Source organism: Pseudophryne corroboree, chromosome 1, assembly GCF_028390025.1.
Source record: "Pseudophryne corroboree isolate aPseCor3 chromosome 1, aPseCor3.hap2, whole genome shotgun sequence".
NCBI classification, from domain to species: Eukaryota; Metazoa; Chordata; class Amphibia; order Anura; family Myobatrachidae; genus Pseudophryne; species Pseudophryne corroboree.
This window is the reverse complement of record NC_086444.1, coordinates 172,925,364-172,943,400: the sequence shown is the minus strand read 5'-3', so window position 1 is coordinate 172,943,400 and position 18,037 is coordinate 172,925,364. Positions and strand designations below refer to the sequence as shown.

At 49.1% G+C, this 18,037-nt stretch overlaps 1 protein-coding gene across 2 annotated transcripts in view; it reads left to right on the top strand.

The window, feature by feature from the left end:
• The window catches only part of OCLN (occludin), a 134,462-nt gene that overhangs the window by 28,630 nt on the left and 87,795 nt on the right, over positions 1 to 18,037 (top strand). For both annotated transcript variants that reach the window (XM_063963896.1, XM_063963895.1), the window contains exon 2: positions 5,310 to 5,388. In XM_063963896.1, coding sequence (XP_063819966.1) covers positions 5,339 to 5,388 — 50 coding nt within the window. In that variant the 5' untranslated portion in view covers positions 5,310 to 5,338. The remainder of the gene's footprint in view (positions 1 to 5,309; positions 5,389 to 18,037) is intronic.

Sequence of the window (18,037 nt, the reverse complement as noted above, 5' to 3'; positions counted from 1 at the left end):
TGATGATGCGTGGGTTTCCCCCCGATAACAATTGATAATTTCTAAAAAGTTATTGGCAGTATACCTTTTCCCGCCAGAGGTTAGGGTGCGTTGGGAAACACCCCCTAGGGGGGATAAGGCGCTCACACGCTTGTAAGAACAAGGGCTCTATCCTCTCCTGAGATGGCCGCCCTTAAGGATCCTGCTGATGGAAAGCAGGAGGGTATCCTAAAATGTATTTACACACATACTGGTGTTATACTGCGACCAGCAATCGCCTCAGCCTGGATGTGCAGTGCTGGGTTGGCGTGGTCGGATTCCCTGACTGGAAATATTGATATCCTAGATAAGGACAGTATATTATTGCCTATAGAGCAATTAAAAAATGCATGATGCACAGCGGAATGTTTGCCGACTGGCATCAAGTATAAGTGCGTTGTCCAATTCTACCAGTAAAATGGTCAGGTGATGCGGATTCCAAACGGCATTTGGAAGTATTGCCTTACAAAAAAAAGGGGATGTACCCCTGGTCGCCTCTCAAAATAAGACGCCGTATTATCAGGCGCAGTCCTGGTTGGCAAGCGGACAAAAGGGTTCCTCTTTTCTGCACGTGACAGAGGGAGAGGAAAATGGCTGCAGAGATTAGCCAGTTCCCAGGAACAGAAACCCTTTTCTGCCTCTGCAAAGCCCTCAGTATGTCGCTAGGGCTTTACAAGTTCAGGCACGGTGGGGGCCCGTTCTCAATGAATTTCAGTGCGCAGTGGGCTCACTCGCAAGTAGACCCCTGGATCCTTCAGGTAATATTTTCAGGGGTACAAATTGGAATTCGAGACATATTCCCCTCGCCGTTTCCAAAAGTCTGTTTTACCGACGTCTCCCGCTGACAGGGAGGCAGTTTTGGAAGCCATTCACAAGCTGTATTCCCAGCAGGTGATAATTAAGGTACCCCTCCTGCAACAGGGAACGGGGTATTATTCCACACTATTGTGGTACCGAAGCCAGACGGCTCGGTGAGACCGATTTTAAAATCTAAAATCTAAAATCTTTGAACACTTACATACAGAGGTTCAAATTCAAAATTGAGTCACTCAGAGCAGTGATTGCAAACCTGGAAGAAGGGGACTACATGAAGTCTCGGGACATCAAGGATGCTTACCTTCATGTCAAAATTTACCCTTCTCACCAAGGGTATCTCAGGTTATGGTACAGAACTGTCACTATCCGTTCAGACGCTGCCGTAGGGATGGGCCACGGCACCCCGGGTCTTTACTGAAGTAATGACCGAAATGATGATATTCCTTCGAAGGAAGGGAATTTTAGTTATCCTTTACTTGGACGATTCCCTGATAAGGGTAAGATCCAGGGAACAGCTGGAGATCGGTGTAGCACTATCTCAGGTAGTGTTGCGGCAGCACGATTGGATTCTCAATATTCCAAAATCGCAGCTGGTTCCGACGACTTGTCTTCTGTTCCTAGGGATGATCCTGGACACAGTCCAGAAAGAAGGTGTTTCTCCCGGAGGAGAAAGCCAGGGAGTTATCCGAGCTAGTCAGGAACCTCCTAAAACCGAACCAAGAGTGCATCAATGCACAAGGGTTCTGGGTAAAAATGGTGGCTTCCTACGAAGCAATCCCATTCGGCAGATTCCACGCAAGAACTTTCCAGTGGGACCTGCTGGACAAATGGTCCGGGTCGCATCTTCAGATGCATCAGCGGATAACCCTGTCACCAGGGACAAGGGTGTCCCTCCTGTGGTGGTTGCAGAGTGCTCATCTTCTAGAGGGCCGCAAATTCGGCATTCAGGACTGGGTCCTGGTGACCACGGATGCCAGCCTGCGAGGCTGGGGAGCAGTCACACAGGGAAGGAATATCCAGGACTTATGGTCAAGCCTGGAGACATCACTTCACATAAATATCCTGAAGCTAAGGGACATTTACAATGCTCTAAGCTTAGCAACCTCTGCTTCAAGGTCAGCCGGTGTTGATCCAGTCGGACAACATCACGGCAGTCACCCACGTAAACAGACAGGGTGGCACAAGAAGCAGGAGGGCAATGGCAGAAGCTGCAAGGATTCTTCGCTGGGCGGAAAATCATGTGATAGCACTGTCAGCAGTATTCATTCCGGGAGTGGACAACTGGGAAGCAGACTTCCTCAGCACGACCTCCACCCGGGAGAGTGGGGACTTCACCCAGAAGTCTTCCACATGATTATAAACCGTTGGGAAAAACTCGACAGGTATTGCGCCAGGTCCAGGGACCCTCAGGCAATAGCTGTAGACGCTCTGGTAACACCGTGGGTGTACCAGTCAGGGTATGTGTTCCCTCCTCTGCCTCTCATACCCAAGGTACTGAGATTGGTAAGATGGAGAGGAGTAAGCACTATATTCGTGGCTCCGGATTGGCCAAGAAGGATTTGGTAACCGGAACTTCAAGAGATGCTCACGGAGGATCCGTGGCCTCTACCTCTAAGAAGGGACCTGCTCCAGCAAGGACCCTGTCTGTTCCAAGACTTACCGCGGCTGCGTTTGACGGCATGGCGGTTGAACGCCGGATCCTGAAGGAAAAAAAAAAAAAGGCATTCCGGATGAAGTCATCCCTATCCTGATCAAAGCCAAGAAGGATGTAACCGCAAAAACATTATCACCGCAATTGGCGAAAATATGTTGCGTGGTGCGAGGCCAGTAAGGCCCGACGGTGGAAATTCAACTGGGTCGATTCCTACATTTCCTGCAAACAGGAGTGTCTATGGGCCTGAAATTGGGGTCCATTAAGGTTCAAATTTCGGCCCTGTCAATTTTCTTCCAAAAAGAACTAGCTTCAGTCCCTGAAGTTCAGACGTTTGTAAAAGGGGTACTGCATATACAGCCTCCTTTTGTGCCTCCAGTGGCACTTTGGGATCTCAATGTAGTTTTGGGTTCCAAAAGTCACATTGGTTTGAACCACTTAAATCTGTGGACTTAAAATATCTCACATGGAAAGTGGTCATGCTGTTGGCCCTGGCCTGGGCCAGGCGCGTGTCAGAATTGGCGGCTTTATCCTAAAAAAGCCCTTATCTGATGTTCCATTCGGACAGGGCGGAATTGAGGACTCGTCCTCAGTTTCTCCCTAAGGTGGTTTCAGCGTTTCACCTGAACCAACCTATTGGTGGTGCCTGCGGCTACTAGGGACTTGGAGGACTCCAAGTTGCTAGACGTTGTCAGGGCCCTGAAAATATATGTTTCCAGGAGGGCTGGAGTCAGGAAATCTGACTCGCTGTTTATCCTGTATGCACCCAACAAGCTGGGTGCTCCTGCTTCTAAGCAGACTATTGCTCGTTGGATTTGTAGTACAATTCAGCTTGCACATTCTGTGGCAGGCCTGCCACAGCCAAAAATCTGTAAATGCCCACTCCACAAGGAAGGTGGGCTCATCTTGGGCGGCTGCCCGAGGGGTCTCGGCTTTACAACTTTGCCGAGCAGCTACTTGGTCAGGAGCAAATGCGTTTGTAAAATTATACAAAATTGATATCCTGGCTGAGGAGGACCTGGAGTTCTCTCATTTGGTGCTGCAGAGTCATCCGCACTCTCCCGCCCGTTTGGGAGCTTTGGTATAATCCCCATGGTCCTTACGGAGTCCCCAGCATCCACTTAGGACGTTAGAGAAAATAAGAATTTACTTACCGATAATTCTATTTCTCATAGTCCGTAGTGGATGCTGGGCGCTCATCCCAAGTGCGGATTGTCTGCAATACTTGTACATAGTTATTGTTACAAAAATCGGGTTATTATTGTTGTGAGCCATCTTTCAGAGGCTCCTCTGTTATCATGCTGTTAACTGGGTTCAGATCACAGGTTATACGGTGTGATTGGTGTGGCTGGTTTGAGTCTTACCCGGGATTCAAAATCCTTCCTTATTGTGTACGCTCGTCCGGGCACAGTATCCTAACTGAGGCTTGGAGGAGGGTCATAGGGGGAGGAGCCAGTGCACACCAGATAGTCCTAAAGCTTTCTTTAGATGTGCCCAGTCTCCTGCGGAGCCGCTATTCCCCATGGTCCTTACGGAGTCCCCAGCATCCACTACGGACTATGAGAAATAGAATTATCGGTAAGTAAATTCTTATTATATATATATATATATATATATATATATATATATATATATATATATATATATATATATATATATATATATATATATATATATATATATATTATACAAACAAAGAACCCAGCACTCACCAAAGTAAACTCACTTATCCTCAACAATTCAATAAATAAATGATGGGGGTTTAGTTGGTGGATTGGCCAATGCACGGAAGACTGCATACCGATTTTCAAGGTACCCCACCTTCATGCAGGTCCTACACTATCACAGAGTCTTAAAACCTGACCACTTCACTGCTGTTACACATATCATCTGCCTGCTAGATTTAATGTGTACCTGCCACAGACTTTATGGCTTTTAAAGGCACACTAGTCACCTATTGCACTGGCTCAAAGATGATTGTTAAGGAACAGCTGAGACAGGTTCAGGATAATAAAGTCCACACAGGGGTGCATGAGAAAGCTAGTGGCCACGGTTAATAAGAGCTAACCATAGATTAACCCCATCGTATACACACAGAGAAAAAACCACAGCACTCACCACACCAGAAGCGGGGCACAGCTATGCACTTACCACTCACAGGGTGGGGTGCATGTAACACAGCACTCTCCACCACAAAAGCGGGGTACACAGCTGCACTTACCACTCACAGGGCGGGGTGCATGTAGCCCATGACCACATCGCTCTAATAAATACAAACAAAGAACCCAGCACTCACCAAAGTAAACTCACTTATCCTCAACAATTCAATAAATAAATGATGGGGGTTTAGTTGGTGGATTGGCCAATGCACGGAAGCCTGCATACCGATTTTCAAGATTTTCAATATATTACTTTCGGTATGACTGTATAGTATATCATTTGTAAAATTTTCTAAGTCACAAGGATCTTATGAAGTATATGTAATTTGTGACCATAGCTGTGCTGTATAGTCACAAAGCAGTTGTTATACTAGTACCTTCATGGAGGTTAATTGCTATGAAGCATGCCCCAATGAGTTTCCTCCATAGTAAGTCCATTGTCAGAGGCCATTTGGACATAGCCATGCAGTGACTATGATTATCCCATAATAATGCTCTGCTTTGTTTCCTGTGTTTTTGTTTTTTGTTTTTTTCCCATAAGGAAATGTTCAGGTCTGTGCTCATACTGAGCATGCAATTTGTGTATCCATTTAATTAGTATATTCCAAGTTTCCATGCTGCTGATTTAAAATGTATTTCTGTTCTCTTCTTTTTCTGTACTTCAGGTTCCTCCTCTGACTTCCTGCATTCAGAAATGTCTTCCAGGCCATTTGAAAGTCCTCCACCTTATCGACCAGATGAGTAGTACGTATATGCTGATTAAATAAACCTCTGATAAGTAATTGGCATGCTTTGACACTATTTGTTAAGGCTATCGCTGTGCACAAGTCAGATGTATTTCCTAGGGCCTATGTTTGTATTAGGAGGTCAGAAGGCTGCTTTAAGCCTATAGAGTCTTTGGTGTAGAACAGGTGAAGATTACAATGTTTTATTATTGCTGAACGAAAAGCTTTTATGTTGCTTGAATACATAATTATCTCACTGTATGGGTGTGCTAGATATGTGCCAGTCCTGTAGTATTCTGCAGCCAATGACAAATTGCGTTTGCAGTTTAAAAGTTAATGAAAAGTTTTTAAGGCTTCGTGCTCTATACAGTTCATTGAACTCAAGGTGACTTTTAATATTATATATTTTTTTACATTACAGAAGGTGATACTTTATTAATTTACAATGCACAGGTTTAAATTTCAGACATAGCAATTTGCTTTTATGTGGTCATCCTCATGTCCCACCTTCATTGTCAGTTCTACATTTAATTATGAAACTTACTTAATGAGTCATGTGCCAAGGGACATCACTCCTCTCCAAACAGATGTTATATTTTATGGTATTGACCTCACAACAGATCAAATGTAAAGCTTTGTTTCCTAGTATTTTACATTCATGTCCCATATGCGTTATAGCACAAGTTCTCAAACTCGGTCGTCAGTACTACCAAACAGTTCATGTTTTCCAGGTCTCCTCACTGAGGCCCAGATTTATCCAGCTTTGGAGAGTGATAAACTGCACAGTGATATAGTAACAACCAACCAGCTCCTAGTGCGATTTAGCCTCTCTTCATCCGATTCAGACGCATCGTGCTGAGAAATCTGATGAAAAGTGGGCAAATCGCAGGTGTTTGACATCTGATCCAATCCGATGCGCGGTTCCGTGCGCATAGGGGCTGAGTCGGAGGTTGGATGTGCTATAGGTGTATGCACTGCGATAAATCGCATGCGATTTGTTGCTGCTTGATAAATCGCTTGTAAAAAAAAATGTACCAAATCGGATGGAAGCACTCCCGGGGTGCTGCTGGGGGAGTTCAAGGGAAATCGTCTGAGGCACAAGTCGGATCCAAGTTGCAGTATTGTATGGGGGCTTAACTGTCATTTTTCAAATATAGCCTGTAACATGGCAGTTAGGAGCTGATTGGCTAGTACTTTATAACCGTGCAATTTATCACTCTCCAAGGCTTGATAAATAGTCGCAAATGAAATAATTAGCTCCACCTGCTGATCTTTTAAGCACTTACCGTATATACTCGAGTATAAGCCGACTTTCTCAGCACTCTTTTTTGTGCTGAAAAAGCCCCTTCGGCTTATACTCGAGTCAGTATTTAGGAGGGACACGGAGGGCACAGCGCGCGGCTCTCCTTTGTCCCTCCTGCATCTCCGGCGGCGTGCGTGTGTTAAAGGAAGTGCACGAACCGGCACTTCCTTTAGCGCACACACACACACACACGCCGGAGACGCAGGAGGGACACAGGAGAGGCGCGTGCTGTGCCCTCCGTGTCCCTCCTTTAGAAGACAGCGCGGGAGCGACGGAGGGTAAGTAACTGGCACTGTGGGGCATATCTGGCAGCATGAGGGCATATCTGGCACTGTGGGACATATCTGGCACTGTGGAGCATATCTGGAAGCATGAGGGCATATCTGGCACTGTGGGGCATATCTGGCAGCATGAGGGCATATCTGGCACTGTGGGGCATATCTGGCAGCATGAGGGCATATCTGGCACTGTGGGGGTATATCTGGCAGTATGAGGGCTGTGTACGACTAGAGCTGCATTTCCCACCCTAGGCTTATACTCGAGTCAATAAGTTTTCCCAGGTTTTTGTGGTAAAATTAGGTGCCCCGGCTTATATTCGGGTCGACTTATACTCGAGTATATACGGTAACTGTTTTACCCTATTAACTATTCTTAACATTGTTTACTTTTATTTCTGCAGCGGGGTACACTGTATTCCCGGGGAATAACATCAGGGTGTAGAGTAGGATCTTGATCCGGAGGCACCAACAGCTAAAGCTTTGACCTTCTTCCCAGGATGCATAGCGCCGCCTCCTCTATAACCCCACCTCCATGCACAGGAGCTCCGTTTGTAGTTGGTGTCTGCACTAGCAGACATCTCAACAGCAGGGATCCTCCTGGCAGCCCTGAAAAGAGCTGCTTCTTTGAAGAAAGAAGACTTCAAGGGTAGCAGCCAGTGTTGGATGTCAGTTTGACATTGTTGGCTGCTGCTCCATCACCTCCCCCAGCGGCGCCGCATACTCCCGCACCCTGGTTGCCGGGTACTTGTGGCGGAGGCTGCGGTTTCTGTCAGGCGCACGCACATTTCGCTGCAGCTCTCCAGGATCGCGTGGCTGCGTACAGGGAGGAGGTAAGAGGGTCCCCCAGGAGGGACCCTCCGCAAACCGTGATCCGGTGCGGTCTCTAGGAGGCGGGCCGCGCGTGCTGACATGGACTGTGTTAGTACAGGGACCCCACTAGACCACCAGGGCAGGGCACAGGTCGGGTATTAACCCATTTTATACAGCCCGCAGTACCTGGTGGTGGAAGCCCAGCAAGGGTAATGTGCTCCGGCCTGCAGCACCTCCCCACAGCTTCGGGCGTCATTTTACATAAGTGTTCCTGCCCTGGAGCTGCATACACTCTCTCTCCCTCACTCCCTGCTGCAGCTTGGCACCATAAATACATGCTGAAGTGGTTCTGGGACTGCATGGGCAAATCCTCCTCTGTAAAACCACCTGTTATTCAGCACTGTGCATTTACAGGACACTTAAGTATTCTACATGCATTTTGGCAGTGTTAGTTAAGAAATAGTGCATTGTGTCAGGGTTATTTTGTACAAGTTCCCCTGTGATACACATCCAGTCTTTACTGTGCATTGTTATATCTCTAGAAATATATATAGCTTTACTGGTTAATACTTAGTATGGCTAGTCCAGTGCAGTTTATTGCTTGTCATTATTTCTGCATTGTACATATGACTGCGTGTGTGCATATAGCTGCTGTGTGATATATATCTTCCGTGTATCCCACTCCTACTGCTATTCCTATATTCTATACCCTGGGGGGCTAAGTGCGTCAGGGTTTTTAGTGTAATATAAGCGTTTCACAGGATATACTGACATAGTATTTTTCCCTGTGTGTTCCAGTCACAGCATACCCCTTGGATCCTCTGTTTGTGTTCTACATTGCACAGGGAATCTTGTGGGGTATTACTTTCTGCATTTCTTGTACTGTGTTGCTCTGGGTATAGCCTCCACATCATGTCAGCTACGCAGGGTGACTGTTCGGGGACCGATCCCTCAGTGCGTGGTGTTGTTGTTACGGACCCATTAAAGGATAATATTGCAGCCGAGGTGTCCAGTGCTTGGGGGTTCCTTGCCCCCCAGTCAGATTGTAGCAACGGGGGCCCATCAGGACCCACCTTGGGCTACTTTCTCTGCCTTGCTGAGTAAGCTGGTGGCTAATAGCACACCCCCTATGGGATCACCTGTGCCTCTGCAGCCACATTTTGTCCCTACCATTAACCCACTGTGGGCAGATGCTTTGTCGTCTCAGTTACAGCAATTTCAAGCAGACTATGGCAAAACAGAAAACTGACCTTCACCCGATTAAGGCCAAGGGGCCCTCTAAGTGGGCCCTTGTTTCCTCTCAATCCACTCCTGCGCTGGATACATCTTCTGACGAAGACGGCGCATATACTGATCCCGCAGACACTGATACAGATGTTTCTGATGGGGAATCGGTTTCTCAAGTGGATGTGCCTGATCTCCTGGAGGCCATCAGGCTGATTCTTCAGATCACTGACGATACTGATCCTCAGGATGCTTCTAAGAAACCTGATCGGTTCAAGCGTCAGAAGGTGACCAGACTGGTTTTACCTCATTCTGACCACCTAGTGGACATACATCAGGAATCCTGCTAAAATCCAGGGGAAAAAATTACACCTCATAAGAAGATGCTTGCTCCCTATCCTCTCTCTGCAGAGCTGGCTAAAAATTGGGAAACACCGCCTCCAGTGGACTCACATGTCACACGGATGGTGGAATCCTCTGCTCTGCCAGTCATTACCGTCACTTCTCTGAAGGAACCGATGGATAAACGTGTTGAGGGCTGCTTGAAGCCACTATTGCGGCCTCATGGGCTGCCGAGGCCATTACGGCCTGGGTTCAGGAGGTGGAGGAGGAACTACTGTCCAACTTTCCTGACAATGTGAAACAATGCCTCTCCTATATTGTTACGGCTTCTCAATACATTCAGGAGGCGGCCTCAGATGCTGGTGTCGTGGCAGCCAAAGCGGTTACTACGTCCATTCTGGCTCGTCTGATTCTCTGGTTACGGTCCTGGTCTGTGGACATGGACTCTAAAAAAAACTCTGGAGGTTCTCCCGTTTAAGGGAAACATTTTGTTTCGGGAAGATCTCATCAAAATTATGGCTGACCTGGCCTCTGCGAAGACTGCATGTCTACCTAGTACTGCTTCTACAACGTCAAAGGCTAAAAGTACTTCCTTTCGTCCCTACAGGCCTCCAGGGAAAGCGAAGGGTCGGACGCCTGGGTACGGGAAGTCGTCAGATCTGACAAAGGCAAACGCTCTGCAAGTGGTGGTACGATCCATCCTGGACACAGGAGTGGTAGTACCGGTGCCCCTGTCTCAGAGGAGCAGGGGGTACTATTCCACGCTGTTCCTAGTCCTGAAGCCGAATGGGTCCTCGCGGCCCATTCTCAACCTCAACTCTTTGAACAAATTGATGCAGGTATCCAAATTCCTTATGGAGACTCTGCGCTCTATTGTTCTGGCTTTGGAGCCAGAGGATTATATGGTATCCCTGGATATACAGGATGCTTACCTGCATATTCCTATTACCATGTCACACCAACAATACCTGCGGTTTGCTATTGGCAACCTCCATTATCAATTCCGGGCCTTGCCCTTTGGACTGGCAACAGCTCCATGAATCTTCACCAAAGTCATGGCGGTGATGACGGCTGTACTACACCGTCAGGGTATTGGGATCCTGTCGTATCTGGACGACTTGCTGATCCTGGTCGGCTCGCCAGAAGTTCTCCTCTGTCATCTGGAACTGACGGTCCAGTTTCTGCTAGCCCACGGGTGGCTCATCAACTGGAAGAAATCATCCCTGGTCCCTGCTCAGGGCATGTTGGACACTCACAACCAGCGGTTGTTTTTGTCCCAGGAGAAAGTCCTGAACCTTCAGGACAGAATACGATGCTTCCTGTCTCGTCCACGAGTGTCGGTACACTCGGCGATGCAAGTACTGGGCCTCATGGTTTCGGCTTTCGACATGGTAGAGTATGCTCAATTTCATTCCCGCCCTCTACAGAAACTTGGTCCTTGCCAAGTGGGACGGCCTGCCTCACCAGATCAGGTCTCAAATGATCTCTTTGTCTCCAGGGGTCCATCTGTCACTGACCTGGTGGCTCCAGGACCAGCAGCTGAGCAGGGGCCGTCCCTTCTGGATCTCCAACTGGGTCCTTCTGATGACCGGTGCCAGTCTGAGGGGTTGGGGAGCGGTGTTGGAGCAGCACTCCCTCCAGGGTCGTTGGACCTGGGAGGAGTCTCTCCTCTCGATAAATATTCTGGAACTGCGGGCGATGTTCAATGCGCTGACACTCGCCCTGCCTCTGGTACGGAACAGTCCTGTTCAGGTACAGTCAGACAACGCCACCACGGTGGCGTACATAAATCATCAAGGCAGCACTCGAAGCCACATGGCAATGATGGAAGTGTCAAAGATTCTTCAATGGGCGGAACGCCGTCTGCCAGACATATCGGCAGTGTTCATTCCGGGAGTCTTCAACTGGGTAGCGGACTTCCTCAGTCGTCAGGACGTACATGCCGGAGAGTGGAACCTTTATCCAGAAGTACTTCAACTCCTAGTGGACCAGTGGGGCCAACCAGATGTAGACCTGATGGCGTCTCGACACAACAACAAGGTTCCGGTGTTTGGAGCAAGGACAAGGGATCCTCGAGCAGCGTTCGTGGCAATTCCATGGAACTTTCAGCTGCAGTACGTGTTCCCTCCGGTGTCGCTCCTTGCTTGAACTTCCTTATTACCCTGCGCAGAAGGAGAAATCCTACTTCTGATCGCTCCTGCGTGGCCTAGACGGCATTGGTTCTCAGACCTCCAGGGTCTCTCGTTAGAGCGTCCTCTTCTACATCCACAGTGCCCAGACCACCTCGTTCGGGGTCTACCAGGACTTGGCCCGACTGGCTTTGACGGCGTGGCTCTTGAAGTTTCCATCCTGAGGGCCAAAGGTTTTTCTGAGGCGGTTATTCAAACGATCTTGAAGGCCTGTAAACCAGCTTCTGCTTGGATTTATCATAGGGTCTGGAATTCCTATTTCTCTAACATCCTAGTGGATGCTGGGGACTCCGTAAGGACCATGGGGAATAGACGGGCTCCGCAGGAGACTGGGCACTCTAAAGAAAGATTCAGTACTATCTGGTGTGCACTGCCTCCTCCCTCTATGCCCCTCCTCCAGACCTCAGTTAGAATCTGTGCCCGGCCAGAGCTGGGTGCTCCTAGTGGGCTCTCCTGAGCTTGCTAGAAAAGAAAGTGTTTTGTCAGGTTTTTTATTTTCAGAGAGCTTCTGCTGGCAACAGACTCAATGCTACGAGGGACTGAGGGGAGAGAAGCAAACCTACTCACGGCAGCTAGGTAGCGCTTCTTAGGCTACTGGACACCATTAGCTCCAGAGGGATCGAACACAGGTACCTAACCTTGATCGTCCGTTCCCGGAGCCGCGCCGCCGTCCCCCTCGCAGAGCCAGAAGTACAGAAGCAGCAGAAGCATGAAGACATCGAAATCGGCGGCTGAAGACTCCTGTCTTCACTTAAGGTAGCGCACAGCACTGCAGCTGTGCGCCATTGCTCCCACAGCACACCGCACACTCCGGTCACTGTAGGGTGCAGGGGGGGGCGCCCTGGGCAGCAATTAATTACCTTTTTGGCAAAAATAGACATATATACAGTCTGGGACTGTATATATGCCCGAGCCCCCGCCATTTTTTACACATTAAAGCGGGACAGAAGCCCGCCGCTGAGGGGGCGGGGCCTTCTTCCTCGGCACACCAGCGCCATTTTTTCTTCACAGCTCCGCTGGAAGGACGCTCCCCAGGCTCTCCCCTGCAGTATACAGGTGCAATATAGGGTAAAAAAGAGAGGGGGGGCACATAAATTTAGGCGCAGAGATATATTTAACAGCAGCTACGGGGTAAACACTAAGGTACAGTGTAATCCCTGGGTTATATAGTGCTGGGGTGTGTGCTGGCATACTCTCTCTCTGTCTCCCCAAAAGCCTTTGTGGGGTCCTGTCCTCAGAGCATTCCCTGTGTGTGTGCTGTGTGTCGGTACGCCTGTGTCGACATGTTTGATGAGGAAGTATACGTGGAGGCAGAACAAGTGCAGCTGAGTGTGGTGTCGCCGACGGTGCAGACACCTGATTGGATGGATATGTGGAAGGTGTTAAATGATAATGTAAACTCCTTGCATAACAGATTGGATAAAACTGTAACCTTGGGACAGTCAGGGTCTCAACCCATGCCTGATCCTACAGCGCAGAGCCCTCAGGGTCTCAAAAGCGCACACTATCCCAGATAGTTGACACAGATGTCGACACGGAATCTGACTCCAGTGTCGATGACGATGAGGCAAAGTTGCAGCCTAAAATGACTAAAGCCATCCGCTACATGATTGTAGCAATGAAGGATGTATTACACATTTCTGAGGAAAATCCTGTCCCTGACAAGAGGGTTTATATGTATGGGGAAAAAAAGCATGAAGTGACACTTCCCCCTTCACATGAATTAAATGAATTATGTGAAAAAGCGTGGGATTCCCCTGACAGGAAGGTGATAATTTCCAAGAGATTACTTATGGCGTATCCTTTCCCGCCAACAGACAGGTTACGCTGGGAATCCTCCCCTAGGGTAGACAAGGCGTTGACACGCTTGTCTAAGAAGGTGGCCCTGCCGTCTCAGGATACGGCCGCCCTAAAGGATCCTGCGGATAGAAAGCAGGAAGCTATCCTGAAGTCTGTTTATACACATTCTGGCACACTGCTGAGACCAGCAATTGCTTTGGCCTGGATGTGTAGTGCGGTAGCTGCATGGACGGATACTCTGAGGAGATAGATAACCTGGACAGGGACACTGTTCTACTGACCCTGGCACATATCAAGGACGCGGTCCTATATATGCGGGATGCCCAGAGGGACATTTGCCTGCTGGGCTCTAGAGTAAACGCAATGTCCATTTCTGCCAGAAGGGTCTTATGGACTCGGCAATGGACAGGGGATACGCCCCCTCACCGTTACCTAAAATCGGCCTTACCAACTTCCCCCATGGAAAGGGAGATAGTGTTGGCGGCAATTCACAAACTTTTTCTCCAGCAGGTGGTGGTAGAGGTTCCCCCCTCTTCAACGGGGAAGGGGCTACTATTCCACTATGTTTGTGGTACCGAAACCGGACGGTTCGGTCAGACCCATTTTAAATTTAAAATCCCTGAACATTTATCTGAAGAAATTCAAGTTCAAAATGGAATCGCTCAGAGCGGTCATTGCAAGCCTGGAAGAGGGGGATTTTATGGTGTCTCTGGACATCATGGATGCTTACTTGCATGTCCCCATTTATCCGCCTCATCAGGAGTACCTCAGGTTTGTGGTACGGGACTGTCATTACCAATTCCAGACGTTGCCGTTTGGCCTGTCACGGCACCGAGCGTTTTTACCAAGGTGATGGCGGAAATGATGGTGCTCCTTCGGAAGCAAGGGGTTACAATTATCCCATACTTGGACGATCTCCTCATAAAGGCGAGGTCCAGGGAGCAGTTGCTGATCAGCGTAGCACACTCTCGGGAAGTGTTGCGTCAGCACGGCTGGATTCTGAACATTCCAAAGTCGCGGCTGCCTCCTGCCTGGGCATGATTCTGGACACAGACCAGAAGAAGGTGTTTCTCCCGGAGGAGAAGGCTCAGGAGCTCGTGACTCTGGTCAGAGACCTCCTAAAGCCAAAACAGGTGTCGGTGCATCACTGCACACGAGTCCTGGGAAAGATGGTGGCGTCATACGAAGCCATTCCCTTCGGCAGGTTCCATGCGAGGATCTTTCAGTGGGATCTGCTGGACAAGTGGTCCGGATCGCATCTTCAGATGCATCGGATGATCACCCTGTCCCCCAGGGCCAGGGTGTCTCTTCTTCTGTGGTGGCTACAAGGTGCTCACCTCCTCGAGGGCTGCAGATTCGGCATACAGGACTGGGTCCTGGTGACCACGGATGCAAGCCTCCGAGGGTGGGGGGCAGTCACTCAAGGAAGAAACTTCCAAGGGCTGTGGTCAAGTCAGGAGACTTGTCTGCACATAAATATCCTGGAGCTACGGGTCATATACAACGCCCTGAGTCAAGCGGAGCCTCTGCTTCGAGACCAACCAGTGCTGATTCAGTCAGACAACATCACGGCAGTCGCTCATGTAAACCGCCAGGGCGGCACAAGAAGCAGGGTGGCAATGGTGGAAGCCACCAGGATTCTTTGTTGGGCGGAGAATCACGTGCAAGCACTGTCAGCAGTGTTCATTCCGGGAGTGGACAACTGGGAAGCAGACTTCCTCAGCAGACACGACCTCCACCCGGGAGAGTGGGGACTTCATCAAGAAGTCTTCACGCAGATTGTAAATCTATGGGAACTGCCACAGGTGGACATGATGGCGTCCCGCCTCAACAAAAAATTAAAGAGGTATTGCGCCAGGTCAAGAGACCCTCAGGCGATAGCTGTGGACGCACTGGTGACACCGTGGGTATTCCAGTCGGTCTATGTGTTTCCTCCTCTTCCTCTCATACCCAGGGTACTGAGAATCGTAAGAAAAAGAGGAGTGAGAACAATACTCATTGTTCCGGATTGGCCAAGAAGGACTTGGTACCCGGAACTGCAAGAAATGCTCACAGAGGACCCATGGCCTCTGCCTCTCAGACAGGACCTGTTGCAACAGGGGCCCTGTCTGTTCCAAGACTTGCTGCGTTTGACGGCATGGCGGTTGAACGCCGGATCCTAGCAGAAAAGGTCATTCCGGATGCAGTTATTCCTACGCTGATAAAGGCTAGGAAGGACGTGACAGCAAAACATTATCACCGTATATGGCGAAAATATGTTGCTTGGTGTGAGGCCAGGAAGGCCCCTACAGAGGAATTCCAGCTGGGTCGATTCCTGCACTTCCTACAGTCAGGTGTGACTATGGGCCTAAAATTAGGGTCCATAAAGGTCCAGATTTCGGCCCTATCCATTTTCTTTCAAAAAACTGGCTTCACTGCCTGAGGTTCAGACGTTTGTTAAGGGAGTGCTGCATATTCAGCCTCCTTTTGTGCCACCAGTGGCACCTTGGGATCTTAACGTGGTCTTGGGTTTCCTGAAATCCCACTGGTTTGAGCCACTGAAGACAGTGGAGCCAAAGTATCTCACGTGTAAAGTGGTCATGCTGTTGGCCTTGGCTTCAGCTAGGCGTGTGTCTGAATTGGCGGCTTTGTCATGTAAAAGCCCCTATCTGGTTTTCCATATGGACAGGGCAGAATTGCGGACTCGTCCGCAGTTTCTGCCAAAGGTGGTGTCATCTTTTCATTTGAACCAACCCATTGTGGTGCCTGCGGCTACTCGTGACTTGGAGGATTCCAAGTTGCTTGATGTAGTCAGGGCTTTGAAGATCTATGTTGCCAGGACGGCTGGAGTCGGGAAAACTGACTCGCTGTTTATCCTGTATGCAACAAGCTGGGTGCTCCTGCTTCAAAGCAAACCATTGCTCGCTGGATCTGTAACACGATTCAGCAGGCTCATTCTGCGGCTGGATTGCCGCATCCAAAATCAGTGAAAGCCCATTCCACAAGGAAGGTGGGCTCTTCTTGGGCGGCTGCCCGAGGGGTCTCGGCATTACAGCTTTGCCGAGCTGCTACTTGGTCGGGTTCAAACACATTTGCAAAATTCTACAAGTTTGATACCCTGGCTGAGGAGGACCTGGTGTTTGCCCATTCGGTGCTGCAGAGTCATGCGCGCACTCCCGCCCGTTTGGGAGCTTTGGTATAATCCCCATGGTCCTTACGGAGTCCCCAGCATCCACTAGGACGTTAGAGAAAATAAGAATTTACTCACCGGTAATTCTATTTCTCGTAGTCCGTAGTGGATGCTGGACGCCCGTCCCAAGTGCGGACTTTCTGCAATACGTGTATATAGTTATTGCTTAACAAAGGGTTATGGTTATGTAGCATCGGTTGAGTGATGCTCAGTTGTTGTTCATACTGTTAACTGGGTAAGTTTATCACTTACTGGTATGGCTGGTATGAGTATGGCTGGTATGGCTGGTATGGCTGGTATGAGTCTTACCCTGGATTCCAAAATCCTTTCCTTGTAATGTCAGCTCTTCCGGGCACAGTTTCCTTAACTGAGGTCTGGAGGAGGGGCATAGAGGGAGGAGCCAGTGCACAGCAGATAGTACTGAATCTTTCTTTAGAGTGCCCAGTCTCCTGCGGAGCCAGTCTATTCCCCATGGTCCTTACGGAGTCCCCAGCATCCACTACGGACTACGAGAAATAGAATTACCGGTGAGTAAATTCTTATTTTCACCTGGTGTGTCGATAGGAATTGCGATGCATTCAAGTTCAGTACTGCCAATCTTTTGGCCTTTCAGCAACGAGGCCTTGGCTCAGGCCTTCGTCTGGCCTCCCTCAAGGTACATGTTTCTGCTTTATTGGTGTGATTTCAGAGAAAAATTGCGACTCTTCCTGGTGTTCACACGTTCACTCAGGGCGTTCTACAGATTCAACCTCCCTACGTGCCTCCTATGGCTCCTTGGGATTTGTCGGTTGTGCTGAATGCCCTACAAGAGGCTACGTTTGAACCTCTTGAGTGGCCTTAAGGTCTTGTTTTTGCTAGCTATTGCTTCAGCTAGACTGGTTTCAGACTTGGGTGTCTTGTCCTTTAGGTCTCCCTTTCTGATTTTTTACCATGACCGGGCAGTTCTTTGAACGCGCCCTGGTTATCTTCCTAAGGTGGTGTCTTCGTTCCACCTTAACCAAGAGATTGTGGTTCCGGCCCTTAACTCTCCCGATTTGTCTTCCAAAGAGCGGTCTTTGGATGTGGTACAGGCTCTCTGTATCTGTGTGAAGAGAACTGCCTCCATTCGAAAGTCTGATTCTCTCTTTGTACTGTTCGGTTTTCACAAACGTGGCTGGCCTGCAAATAAGCAGACCCTGGCCAGATGGATTAGAATGGTGATTGCACAAGCTTACGTACAGGCTGGTCTTCCAGCTCCTGTTACTATCAGAGCCCGTTCTATTCAGTCTGTTGGACCATCTTGGGCAGCCCACCGTGGTGCGACCCTGGAACAATTGTGCAAGGCGGCTACGTGGTCCTCAGTGAACACGTTCATAAGGTTCTATGCCTTCGATACTTCCGCCTCCCAGGATGCTTCCTCTGGACGCCGGGTTCTTGTGCCCGCTGCAGTGCGTCCCCTTCCATGAGGGACTGCTTTAGGACATCCCCGATGTTATTCCACCGCTGCAGAAAAGGAGATTTATGGTACGAACTTACCTTTAAGTCTTTCTGCAAGGTACACTGGATTCCACTTG